This window comes from Apteryx rowi, unplaced genomic scaffold (assembly GCF_003343035.1).
Source record: "Apteryx rowi isolate R43461 unplaced genomic scaffold, aptRow1 scaffold_723, whole genome shotgun sequence".
Classification (NCBI taxonomy): domain Eukaryota; kingdom Metazoa; phylum Chordata; class Aves; order Apterygiformes; family Apterygidae; genus Apteryx; species Apteryx rowi.
In genome coordinates this window covers 18,473-30,777 of record NW_020451009.1, presented here as the reverse complement: position 1 = coordinate 30,777, position 12,305 = coordinate 18,473, and the positions used below count along the sequence as shown (strand labels likewise).

Sequence of the window (12,305 nt, the reverse complement as noted above, 5' to 3'; positions counted from 1 at the left end):
TCAGGCAGGGCGCTCCCGCCCGGCCCGGCCCGGCAGCTCTCCGCGCCCGGCTCGGAGGAGGAGGAGGCGGTACGGAGCGAGGGCACCGGCCGCGGCGAGGCTTGACAGCGGCTCCCGCCGTCGCTGCCCGAGGTGAGTTGAGTTGAGACGAGGCGAGGCGAGCGGCGGCCGAGGGGTGTGTCCGGCGGGGGGAGGGGAGCGGCGCGGGCGCGCGGCGGTTGGCGCGGCGCGGCGGGGAAGGCAGGCGCGCGCGGCGGAAGCCGGCCGGCGCGGAGCCACGTGTCTCCGGGGCCGCTGCCAAGCAGCCTGGGCTGGGAGCCGGCTCCTCCCGCCGGGCACGGGGCCTCCCTCGGCGCCGGGGGAATCCCCAGCCGGAGGGGGGAGGGGGGAAGGCAGGCCCCGGGCGGCTGCAAACGGGTCAGGCTGCCTTGCCCGGGGAGCTGTTGGCGGCGCCTCCCGAGAACCGGGGAGGGGGCGGCCCCGCCGTGGCCGCTGGGCTGTTTCCGGGGTGGGGAGAGGCAGGTGCGTGGCAGGAACATGGCCTGGGGCGCCCTTGCTCACCCTTACGCAAGGCAGCTCGGCGCCCTGGCGCGGGGCGCTTCCCCAAACACACCCGCGTGAGCCCTGTCCTGAGGCCGGAGCCTTTCCCTCCTGCGGAGAGGCAGCCGGCCGCTTGTTCCTCTAGCGGTCTCGGTACGGGGGTGGGGGTGCAGGCTGGCGCGATGTAGTTGTCCCTAGTAAAGCCCCCAAGTACGGGCCTGAAAGCCAAACAGAAATGGCCCCTTGGGGTGCTTCAGTAGCAGAGGCTGGAGAATTCATTGTGCCCCTCTCTCGAGTCAGGCCGCACAACCCGGGCTGAATCGGGAAGCTGACTTTCCTAAGAACTATGAGTTTATGGGGGAAAAAATAGTCACAGTGAGAGTAGACTAACCAGCCGTTTCCTTCCCGATAGCGGTGAGCAACAATCTGCTAACTCCAGGGTCAGAAGTGCCTCAGGCATCCTTTCTAGACGCTCAGTTTGGTATTTGACTACAAAACCTGCAGGCATGACTCAGCTGTGTCTAAATACAGCTTCTGAATAAGGGAATGCTCTGGAGAACAGCTTCTAAATGAGCACAGATTGCCTTTTTTCTGGGAAGCTGTAGACCCTTTGCACATGATCCAAATAAAAATATAAATAAACTAGAAGGCTATAGTTTGCAGGTACATGATCATGTGCTGTCTGTGTTCTGTACGAGTGTAGTTAAAATTGTGCAATAAGATGGAGCTGGTCAACTCACAAATGAAGACTTGTAACAACTTCTTAACAGAGGTTATTGCTGGAATAGATCTGCTGTGACCAGTAAAAGTACCTCCTATTTTAGAGGTTAAAAAGAAAAGTGCATTTTATGCAGCTCTGTGCAGAGGTGAGGTAAATGAAGATAAGCTAAAGTATTCTTGATGGTGTTCAATTCCTTTAACCACAGTTAGAAATGCCTGAACTACCTTCTGCATAACTACATCTTGTTGAAATCATCCTACAGTAAGATGCAGGTTCCCTTCGGTAACAAATACTGGAACAGCTTGCTGAGAGCTCTTTGATTTGTTGTCTCTTAGGGCTCTTTCAAAGAGGCTTTTAAGAGAAGACTTTAATCCAGCTTCTGGGAGAATTAGCACTGTATGTGAATGAGAGCAGGGGGAGAATGAGACTTGATGGGTTGTTGGGTTTTATTTCATTAGTCAAAGCTTAATCTAGTTCGAATCTCAAATCTGGTTTGCCTGATAAGTGAGAAATGATCAAAAGATGCTAAATAGTTCTTGTAGCTTGTTCCTGCTCAGGTGCCATGTTTTCTGTCCTTGGTGCCATATGTTTCTGAAGGATGAAATGAAGTGGTGTAATCGCTAATTTTTGTTTTGTTTTTTTTTTTAAGTCCCTCAGGAGATGGATGTTTGTAGTATACACAGAGTATGAACTGCAGGATTTTTTTGATATTAGAACCTTGTTAACCTGTAAAAGGTATAAAACCTGTGAAAGATAACCTATGTTTTCTTCTATAAACAGCCTTTTGAAAAGAGTGGGAACAGTGACGTAACTAAAAATGTTAGTAAATAGCTTATGCATGGCATAATTCTTCAGTCCTAAGCTGCATGACTAGATAAAGTGTTAATAAAGCTGAGGAAAGGCAGAGGGCTGCTGGACCAAGTTACATGAAACCATATCTTCCCTGTGAGTCACTTGCAATGTTGATAACTTTAAGCTGTAGCACACACTTCTGCTGAACAGCTTAATTGAGTAGACATTCATTCTGTATTTGGACTTGCCTATTAAATGAATGACCCACGTACATTGCCATGGACTTCATGGGTCTTGGATGGCAGAGGAATGTGCTTTAGTTCAGGTTCTCAGAGGCTTTCCTTGGCCAGGAGACTTGTTAAACATGAAGATTTATGGACTACTGTAAAATGCTGTTATCAACTGTTAATTGAAGTCACTGTTAAAACTATGTTYCGGCAGACCACAATTAAGAACCATTGTTCTAGCATGTATCTGCCACTCCTGACAGCTGAGGTTTTCTCTGTAGGTAGCCTGGAGGTCATGGATAGAACAGGGAAGCTCTAACAGCCAACAGAGTAACTTCAAGGAAAGTCCTGATCTCTTGGCTGGTTTATGCTTAATTCGAACTGTAGTAAGATCTAGATACCAAACTCTCACCTAGTGACTGTTGTTCAGAGGTCAATAACATAACCCAAATTCTGTTTGTAGCAGTGTGTAAACCATCTTTCCAGAGACTGGTGAGCTTCTGTGTTAAATAAGTGCTTAAGAGATGTCAGAAAAGTGGTAAAGTACTCTGACACTGGCACTAGTCATAACACTGGAGGCAGCTCTAATATAGGAGTGAAGGAAAAAGACAAGAGCTTCCAGGGACTTATGTTAATATCTGAAAGTATTTGACTTTTTTCTTTGAGTAGGTTCAGTACAACAACATACGGTTGCTGAACAGAGCATAACTTGCCTTGAATCCAACAACTTTTTTGTGGTGTGCCTCTTTGGTTCTAATTAAATCTGATCTGTCATCCATAAGAGTTTCTACTCTTTGCTGCTGTCAAAATGATCACTGTAATGGTCATAATTTATGATTATATAATCACTACATAAATTAGAATGAACTAACGAATGCTTTTTGGATCAACAGTTTGTACTTAAATCCTTTGACGTAAACCTGAAATCTCAGAAATCATGAGCAGCTTCAGCAATGAAGAATTTGAATTCACCTTCCTTGATGAAGGCTTTACTGCCAAGGATATTCTTGACCAAAAAATAAATGAAGTGTCATCTTCTGTAAGTATGATAGGAAAACGACTGCTTTCATGATGCTGCAAATTTATGTTAAATGGAACAGTTGCCTTTACAGATCTTCTGCAAGGCAGTCTCTTCAAATGTGTGACCTCTAAGCTTGCTCTGTTATTCACTGTTTGCATATCCATTTGTTCTAGGATGATAAAGATGCCTTCTACGTTGCTGACCTTGGGGATATTTTAAAAAAGCACATGCGATGGCATAAAGCTCTTCCTCGGGTAACTCCTTTCTATGCTGTAAAATGTAATGATAGCAAAGCTGTAGTGAAGACACTTGCTGCTCTTGGTGCAGGATTTGATTGTGCCAGTAAGGTAAGAACTTATGTATTCTAAGTGTTAGTATGTATATATGAACACATCTTGTAAAGCTGAATAATTAAGCATAACCAAGCACTGTCATTTTTGTTTTACTGTTTAATTTGATCATCTGTCTAAAAATAAGGAATATCTCTCATGAGTGTAACCTGTTCTTTCTTCAGACTGAAATACAGCTGGTACAGAGCATTGGTGTACCCCCTGAGCGAATAATATATGCAAATCCCTGCAAACAAGTATCTCAAATCAAGCATGCTGCCAGCAGTGGTGTACAGATGATGACTTTTGATAGTGAAGTAGAACTAATGAAAGTTGCAAGGGCCCATCCAAAAGCCCAGTAAGTTGTTAATTGCTCTGTAATTCTTGTTTGAGTTCCCAAGTTGCTAAAACATCTGCTGTTATCTGAAACTTGTCCTTTATTAGTTAAGACATGATGCAAAACTTAAGAGAAAATGAAACTGCTTTTAGCCATTGAAATCTAATCCTGTATAGCTTACTGGCACATTAGAAGGAAATGGAGAAGAAAGCTTGCTTACTTTAAATTTGATCTTCATTTATAAGGTCATACTGGCTGATAATGATGTTTTATATACTAGAGCTTATGAACCACCTTTTTTTTTCCTATTTCTAGGTTAGTCTTGCGCATCACAACTGATGATTCCAAAGCAGTTTGTCGTCTGAGTGTTAAATTTGGAGCTACCCTTAAGGCTAGCAGGCTTCTTCTGGAGCGTGCAAAAGAACTTGACCTTGCCATCGTTGGAGTTAGGTGAGTTGTTTATATTAAAACATACAGTCATTAAATGAGCTTTCTTTAAATGGTCTACCTGATAGTAGAGATGCATATTGATACTTGTTTTGTATAAACTTCACCCAAAGATACCAAATGGCAACTGATGTATTTTATCTTTATCCTAGCTTCCAYGTTGGGAGTGGATGTACAGACCCAGAGACCTTTGTTCAAGCCATTTCTGATGCTCGCTGTGTGTTTGATATGGGAGTAAGCATAGATTTACTTACTGCTACTGAACTGTTGTGGCAAAACTCAATCAAATGCAGAATACCTGTGGAAGGGAACAGGTTAAAAAAATAGTTAAGTCATTAGCTTCATGTTGCTGGAATCTTTGAAGTCTTGACAGCTTTCTTTGACCAGCAGTTCTGCAAAAACTCACCTACAAGTGCATTAAAATCAGCATCTGAAACCCAAGTGACTGTTACTGAAACTTGATCAGCTAGCTCTTGTTCCCGAAATGTTAATGAAGTGACTTGACATTACTTTTTAAGTTAAAAAGATAGTGTTAAGAAAATATTCTTAATTTATTCCATTTAATCTCATTTTAGGCTGAACTTGGCTTCAATATGTATCTGCTTGATATTGGTGGTGGCTTCCCTGGTTCAGAAGATGTCAAGCTTAAATTTGAAGAGGTATAGCTTTGTTAACAACTTGTCAGGTTGTGGAATCTTTTTGAATTTTTGTATGGATTAAATATAAAATCTTGCTTTTATGTTGGTATGCAGACATGTGTTGAAGAGAATCTGTCTGTTTGGTCATAAACCAAATTTAGAAGAACAGAAGAGAAAGTACCAAAAAACTGAAAAAGAGATTAACCCATTAGATGTCTAGCTAAATGACTAGATAAACATGCAGAGATAAAACTTCTAAAGTAAGCTTTAATTGGGAACTTGATTCCTACCAGCATAGACTTCCAATTGAGGATGTCACTTCTGTAGTTCAAATATTCTGGCTTGGCACTGCTTCCAGATGGGATGGAAAAAGTAGTTCTGCCCCATATTATCCTTCTGGGTGGCATTAGCATTAAAGCAGTAAACTAGATGAGGGTTCTGGTCTGGTTTAGAACTAGTTTGGTGGGGTGTTTTTAACTGATCAATTCTGCAGTCTGTTTTCACACAAAAACACTTCCTCTTTTGGAAGAGGAGAGGTGACTGAGAATTAATAGGACTTCTGCTTACAGCACTGTCAGAGCACCTGCAAATCTAAAGTAGTATTAAATGATAATATATATCTATATAAGGAGAGAGCAAATAGAGTTTCACAAAGTGAGGCTTTTGTTAATAATGTGGACTAGTGTTGCCTCACCTGTGTAATACCTCTTAATGAAGGCTAGCTTCTAATGTTGTATTAGCTAAGATGAAGCATCAAGAACAAGTGGGCACTGGTATTATGCCATGGAGCCTAATGCAGTAATGCTTCAGTGGAGCCAGCTTAATAATCGCTGATATCTTCAGAACTTGGAAATAATTCTGTATTTATAAAGGCAACTGAATTTCAAAGGTGATGACAAAACCTTTTGGAGCCTTAAGATCCTGTGAGATCACTTCTTTAGAATAGGGTGAACAGGGATATTGTGTGATAAGCAGAAGTACAAGTGAACAAGATGTCAGCTGTTGAAGTGTGGGGACTTGCAGGAGATTAATGCTTGTTTAATGACCCTAGGAGGGATGATTTTAGACTTGAACGTGAGCTGTTTGGTCACGTAAACTTAAGCTCTAAGCCTTGGCTGCTTTCAGTGTCTTGTACAACCTTGATCCCTTATCAATAAAACTGATTGCTTTATTTCTTATTCCATAGAGATTAGATATGTGAATGGTTAGTTATACAATTGACCCAGCATATCATTGTGGGCACATAAGTCTCACTTTGTTCTAGACTTTTAAAACACCATCTGGTTAACTGCTGACATACTAATAAATATAACTTGCTGCTCCCTAGATCACAAGTGTAATCAATCCAGCACTGGATAAATACTTTCCCTTGGATTCTGGAATAAATATTATTGCAGAGCCAGGAAGATACTATGTTGCATCAGCTTTCACACTGGCAGTCAACATCATTGCAAAAAAAGTTGTATTAAAGGAGCAAACCGCTTCTGATGGTATGTAAATCCAGACCTAATCTTACTTCTAGCCAAGTGTACATTTCTTTCCAAACATTCTTACTGGTGTCTCAACTCTTCCAGATGAAGATGATGCAAATGACAAAACTCTCATGTACTATGTGAACGATGGAGTGTATGGATCATTCAACTGCATCTTGTACGATCATGCACATGTTAAACCAGTTCTACAAAAGGTATGTGAATTCACATTTCAGAAGTATTGCATACTAAACATGGATATAGCAAAATCATCTTCATACTGGTCACTTCTCCCTCTTTCTGTTTACTGCTCCCCCATATAGCCAAGATTTGGCATTTGACTGATAAAGCGCACAGTAGAACTAATTCAAAACCAAGGGTGGGAAAGAACCTGCAAGTAGTTTTTCCCTGGTGGGAAGAGGTGGAGTGCTGTGCTTTTCAGACTAATTAGGGTATTACTTTTAGAAGCTCTGTTTTGGTTGTCATACTAATTGTACTCAACCTCTTTTCTTTAGAGACCTAAACCAGATGACAGTTGCTATTCCTGCAGCATATGGGGACCAACATGTGATGGCCTAGATCGTATTGTTGAGCGTTTCAATATGCCAGAGTTGCAAGTTGGTGATTGGATTCTGTTTGAAAACATGGGTGCCTATACTGTTGCAGCAGCTTCTACTTTCAATGGATTCCAGAGGCCGACAATATACTATGTGATGTCAAGACCAGCATGGTTAGTAACTTAAGCTTTTCATGCGTCCATATTTTGATCTGCCAAGAGCTTTTGATACAGATAACCTGAAGTGAATAGCTTGTATTAATTGACTGTCCCTTCACAAATAGGGCCATAGTTTTGGTTCTGTAGCTTTCTTAAACTTCATTGTTGGGTGAAGAAAGGCAGTGCCTCTGTAAAGTTTTTGCTGCATGCTTAAAACAGTCATGACATTACTAATTACTGCTTGTGTTGTCCTGCCTCACAGGAAAGGTAGCTTAAAAGGCTAATGCTACTAGTCCTTTCATTAACCTGGGCTTCTGGCTGGTGCGTCTTCCACTCTCTCACAACATGTGGAAAGTCATTGCGGATTTTCTACAGTTAGCTTCCATGACATGTAGCTAGAGACCTATCAGTCACAGTTCTAATAGTATATAGCTATCTTCTATGTTGGTAGCTTGCTAAATCCTAATAGTAGGAAACAGGAATATAAAGGAACACTCCTAAACAAGGTATCTGTATCAGTAGAATTATACTGCAGACCTTCCTAGCACAGTCAAAAGCTTTCTGGCTTGTCTTCTATAAGTAAAGATGTGCAACTATAATTATAGCTAGATGACTGTAGAAGGGAAAAGATTATATATGCCTGAATAAAAGGTAGTATGTGGGCAAGACAGCACCACAACTTCTTGCATTGCATGCAGCATAAATTAGCTAGGTCTGATTAAATTCTTCTGTTCTGAGCTTGTCTTTTTGATACAACTCATATCTGAGTATGAAGGAAATTACATGGTTCTCACTGGTCAGCTCCCTTCTCCTAGTCTGTTGTTTCTATTTTTACTTAAGTTATCTAAGAATGTGGAGATATGAGGTAAGGGACAGTCAGTGATGTGGGTCTGAAATTCTGAGCTAATGACTACTAAGTCATTAAAACTTTATAGTACATGGCATACAGATGCAAATACAGGTAGGTGCAGATAAGTAAAGGATTGAGTTGTGTGTTTTTTGTGGGGGGGAGGTTTTTTTGTTTTTTTTGCACTCTAGCTCACTGGCAGTGACCAAAATACTTTGCCTAGCTTCTTTTGTAGCCCATTGTAGTGAAATATTCTTTTAATTTCTATTTTTTTTTTCTTTTTCTAGGCAATTAATGCAACAGATCAAGGAGCAGGGGTTCCTAGCTGAAGTGGAGGAGCAGGATGTTGCTACTTTGCCACTCTCTTGTGCCTGGGAAAGCGGAATTGAATATCCAGCAACTTGTGCTTCAGCTAGTATTAATGTATAGATAATATTTAGTAACTAACTGCAAGTTTAGTCAATGAATTTAGGGCATTTGGAGGACCATTAACTTAAATCTTGCTAGAATTTTTAAGTTTTTTTTTTTTTAAGTTTAGGTTTGGCTTAAATGCAACAAAATAAATGACTAGGAGATGGGGGTCACATTTATCTGTGTTCCTATGGAAACTATTTGAATATTGTTTTATATGGATTTTTATTCACTTTTCACATACGCTACTAAAGACTGACCCTCAACTGTCAAACAAGTATTTGTAGCTTGTGTATGGCAGAATGGGCTAAGCTTAGTGTTTGTGACCTACCTGTTTTAAAATAAAGTATATTGAAATAACTGGTCATGTGTCCTGTTAGTGTGTAGAACATGATTTAGTCATGAATGACTCTTGTAGCACATAAGAGCAGGAGTTGCTCTAAATTAGTGACTTTCTGTTAACATTAGGGTAGATGAGAGCCTTTTAATAGTGGAATAACAATTTCCATCTTCCTCATGCCCCCTCCCCCCCAAGTACTCCCTCAAGTATCTTCCAGTGAAGGAACTTCTTAGTGGGTAGGGGGAATAACTTGTGTCTTTAATCATATGTGATTGGAAAAAACTTCACTAGTAGCAAATCTAAGACTGCATAAATTCTCATAGGATCACATTAGTCTTTGACTACTAAACAAGGAATTAATGGAGTTGCATACTGTAAACTGCTCAGTGTAGTGCAGTTGCTATTCACATGTAGTCAGCTGCTATAAACTATTTTGTGGCCTGTTTGAACACATCTAGTAATTAATATGAGGAAAAAGCAACACAGTAGGCCTCCATGGCTACTTCAGAAACATTACTTATTAAATGTGCAAGGTAAAAAATACATAATGGAAAAGACTAAGATACTGGAACATTATGTGGCTGTCTGTACTATACTGCTATCTGACCACTGTTGCCTAGGGCGACTAGGATAAAATGACTGATTGGAGGAAGGAAAAAAAAGACACTGCATCCTTTGCATGTACTATAATTAAAAGCTTTTATTTGATATTGTGGAAATACATGATAGCCAGTTAAACTTCAACCTCTGGATTAAATGTGATCATAACTGACACTAAGTGGTAAACTGCAAACTAAATAGTAGCACAGGATCTGTTGATTAAATTAATAAATATACTTACTGAAGTAGAGCATTCTTTACTTAACTTGATGCTAATTTGCTGCCAATTGTTGTATTAAAATTGCAAAATATTTTGGACAAACAAAATCTACAGGTCCCTGTTCCAGATCAGGTGAGTTTGCCAGATCATCCTCTGCTGCACATACCCTTAGCAAATGCCTGAGGTGTAAAGAGGAGGACATTAACTTATCCAATAAGTATGTAAAACTTTAATATTTCTATTCTAAATTATCATATAACTAAAAGGTCATCCAGAAGTAACATTGCTAATGGAAATAGTAGTGTCTCCAGGAAAATGTGAAATGAAATCTTCTTCAAAGGTTAGGGAGCAGCTGTGGAAGACAATGTTTAACTTCTGTTTTGTGCTTTCAGTTGAGATTAAACTTTTCACTAGTCTAAAAACTGGTTGGGTAAACAAGCAACTGTGTGATCTCATTCCTGATTCTCTTGAAGCAGCTGCATTGATCACYTTTTGAGGTTGCTTTACTCCTACTTTCAAGATTGTGACTGAAATAGCACTTGCCTTTGTTCTCACACAGACAAAAGCATAGCTTGCCAGGTGTTTGGCTCCTGAACTACACTGAAGCAAACTTTAGAACATATGCATCATGGAGTAATAGCTTGTGTCTAATTTCAAAGAAGCTCCCTGCAACCAAATGAGGGTTTTTTATTTAGCTTCTCCAAATTCATAGGGATACTTAACTCTTTACATGAAAGTAAACTACAGAGGAAAATTTAACATATATAGAAAAAGTACTCCTGAAAGGTCCACAATTTTCTAAAAGAGACATAGGTTGTTCTGATAGTGTTGATTTGAAGGCTGTGGATGGTTGAGGCAGAAGAGAATACAGCCTAATGGGCAGCTGGCACAATCTGGCTACCTTGACTCACAGCAGTCAAGACCATTCACAGCAGGCAGCTTGAGTAGGTTCACTCATAGAGGCTAATTAGTAATCTGCCTGAGAGGAATTTGGCAGGCAGCCAGTTTGGTTTCTTGATTTGCAGTTATCTCAATTGGTTCATTTTAGCTATTTTAATATGCTTTGTTTTTTTTTTAAAAAAACTGTTTCTCTCAGCTGGAGGCTGGGACAGTGGCTACTTGCTAAGACATTTTGATTAACTTAGTTACATTCCCCAAAACAGATGTAGCTGATCTCAGTTTTTCCCTACCTTCTTCTATGTCATAGCCTCAGCTGGTGCTCTGTAAACCACATCTAAATGAGGAAAATCCCTGGTGCTTAAAAAGAATTGTTAACATCTATTTAAAAATTAATTTTGCACTTTCACAGTCTTGAACTAGGTAGTTGGTCACTAAAGATGTGAGAGCAAGCTGACTGGCTTGTACTTGGAATAAATCTTTGCAATAATGCATGTTTTTAAGCATGATAAACATTTCATTTGAACTTGGAATTATGGTGAGCAGATATTCTGGGCTTTGGGATGCTTGAATATAGTATGTATATTTTTCCTTCATCTCACAACTGCTCTGAAGCTGGCTTCCATGGAATCTTAGTGGTCCACTTATTCTTTTTTATTGATGTTAAAATACTCCAAGTGCAGGAATCAGTCTCACAGTAAAGACTAGCCTGACTTTAGGGACTCCTTAGTTTCCTACTTGGGAATATGTTTACTAGTGCGAGTTGGACCACCATGTAGCACAGCAAAGATGTAATAAAGCAAGCACCAACTGCTAGCCAAAAACAATTTATTTTCATGGCCATCCCCTCCTCCCAGAGGTTGGGCCATCAAAGCCTTCACTCTGTTTTGCCACATTCATTGATCAAATCCAGTTGTTCTAACTGAAAAAATCTTAATTATTCCTCCCTGAAGCAAGCTTCTCTGATATGGGGTGAGGAGCTGCAYGCCAGAAAAATTAAGATAGCTGCATCTTCCTTACATAATTAGTTCAGCAAATACAAAAGTTGAGTCAAAAATAGCCTGTGGCCTTCAGCTCACTTCTTTCCAGTAATGATCTCTACAGTGCTGAGTGCTTCACACTGTGGAAAAATGGCCTTAGCTAGCCCCTCTGCAGGGACTGTGGCATTCCTGTTGCTGATGTCCCTGGAAAAAGCTCACTGGCACCGGTGAGAGTGGCGGCTGTTTGCTTGGGATCACTCTTGAAAAAAGGGGAGGAATATCTCAGGCAAATACCCAGGTATCTCTCTGAGATGAGGAAATGCCTTCTCACCACCCTGTTCCCTCTCTCTGAGTGATGAAGCCACTTGTGGACTGAAACAAGTCTAGCTCAGACTCTTTCCATAAGTCCACTTCATGTTTTTTGTAAAGCAAATTATTCTGACCTGTTTTGGTACTCATTACTGCTGCTTTCAGGAGGAAATTAAAAGTGAATTATTATTGCAATTATTGGGTTTTTTTTTTTTTGACAATCAAATAACAGGTAATCATGTGAAATCTTCACGTAATATTTTTAGATTGGGATTATTTGCGGGGAGAGAGCCATTGTTTGATCCGGGATTGAAAACCTTGCCGTTTCAAYCTCACTGTGAGTTGATGCCCATGTTTAGCTATGAAAGATCTGTTTAAATGGGAGCAGCCTTGCTGGTGGCAGTGTCTGCTTGTGAAGGTGCGATGAGGAAAGCTCTCCCTCCAGCCAGGAGTTTGTTCCTA

The 12,305-nt window shown here is 40.6% G+C and overlaps 1 protein-coding gene across 1 annotated transcript; it reads left to right on the top strand.

Annotated features, from left to right (window-relative positions):
• The first annotated feature begins 15 nt into the window (after window positions 1–15).
• On the top strand, window positions 16–8,861 carry ODC1 (ornithine decarboxylase 1). Its single transcript, XM_026087613.1, has 11 exons — window positions 16–132; window positions 3,174–3,319; window positions 3,475–3,648; window positions 3,816–3,988; window positions 4,283–4,417; window positions 4,567–4,648; window positions 4,990–5,073; window positions 6,380–6,542; window positions 6,627–6,739; window positions 7,040–7,254; window positions 8,374–8,861. The coding sequence occupies exons 2-11, from the start codon at window positions 3,218–3,220 to the stop codon at window positions 8,513–8,515; spliced, it is 1,383 nt and encodes a 460-aa protein (XP_025943398.1). The 5' UTR covers window positions 16–132; window positions 3,174–3,217; the 3' UTR covers window positions 8,516–8,861.
• Window positions 8,862–12,305: the final 3,444 nt, after the last annotated feature.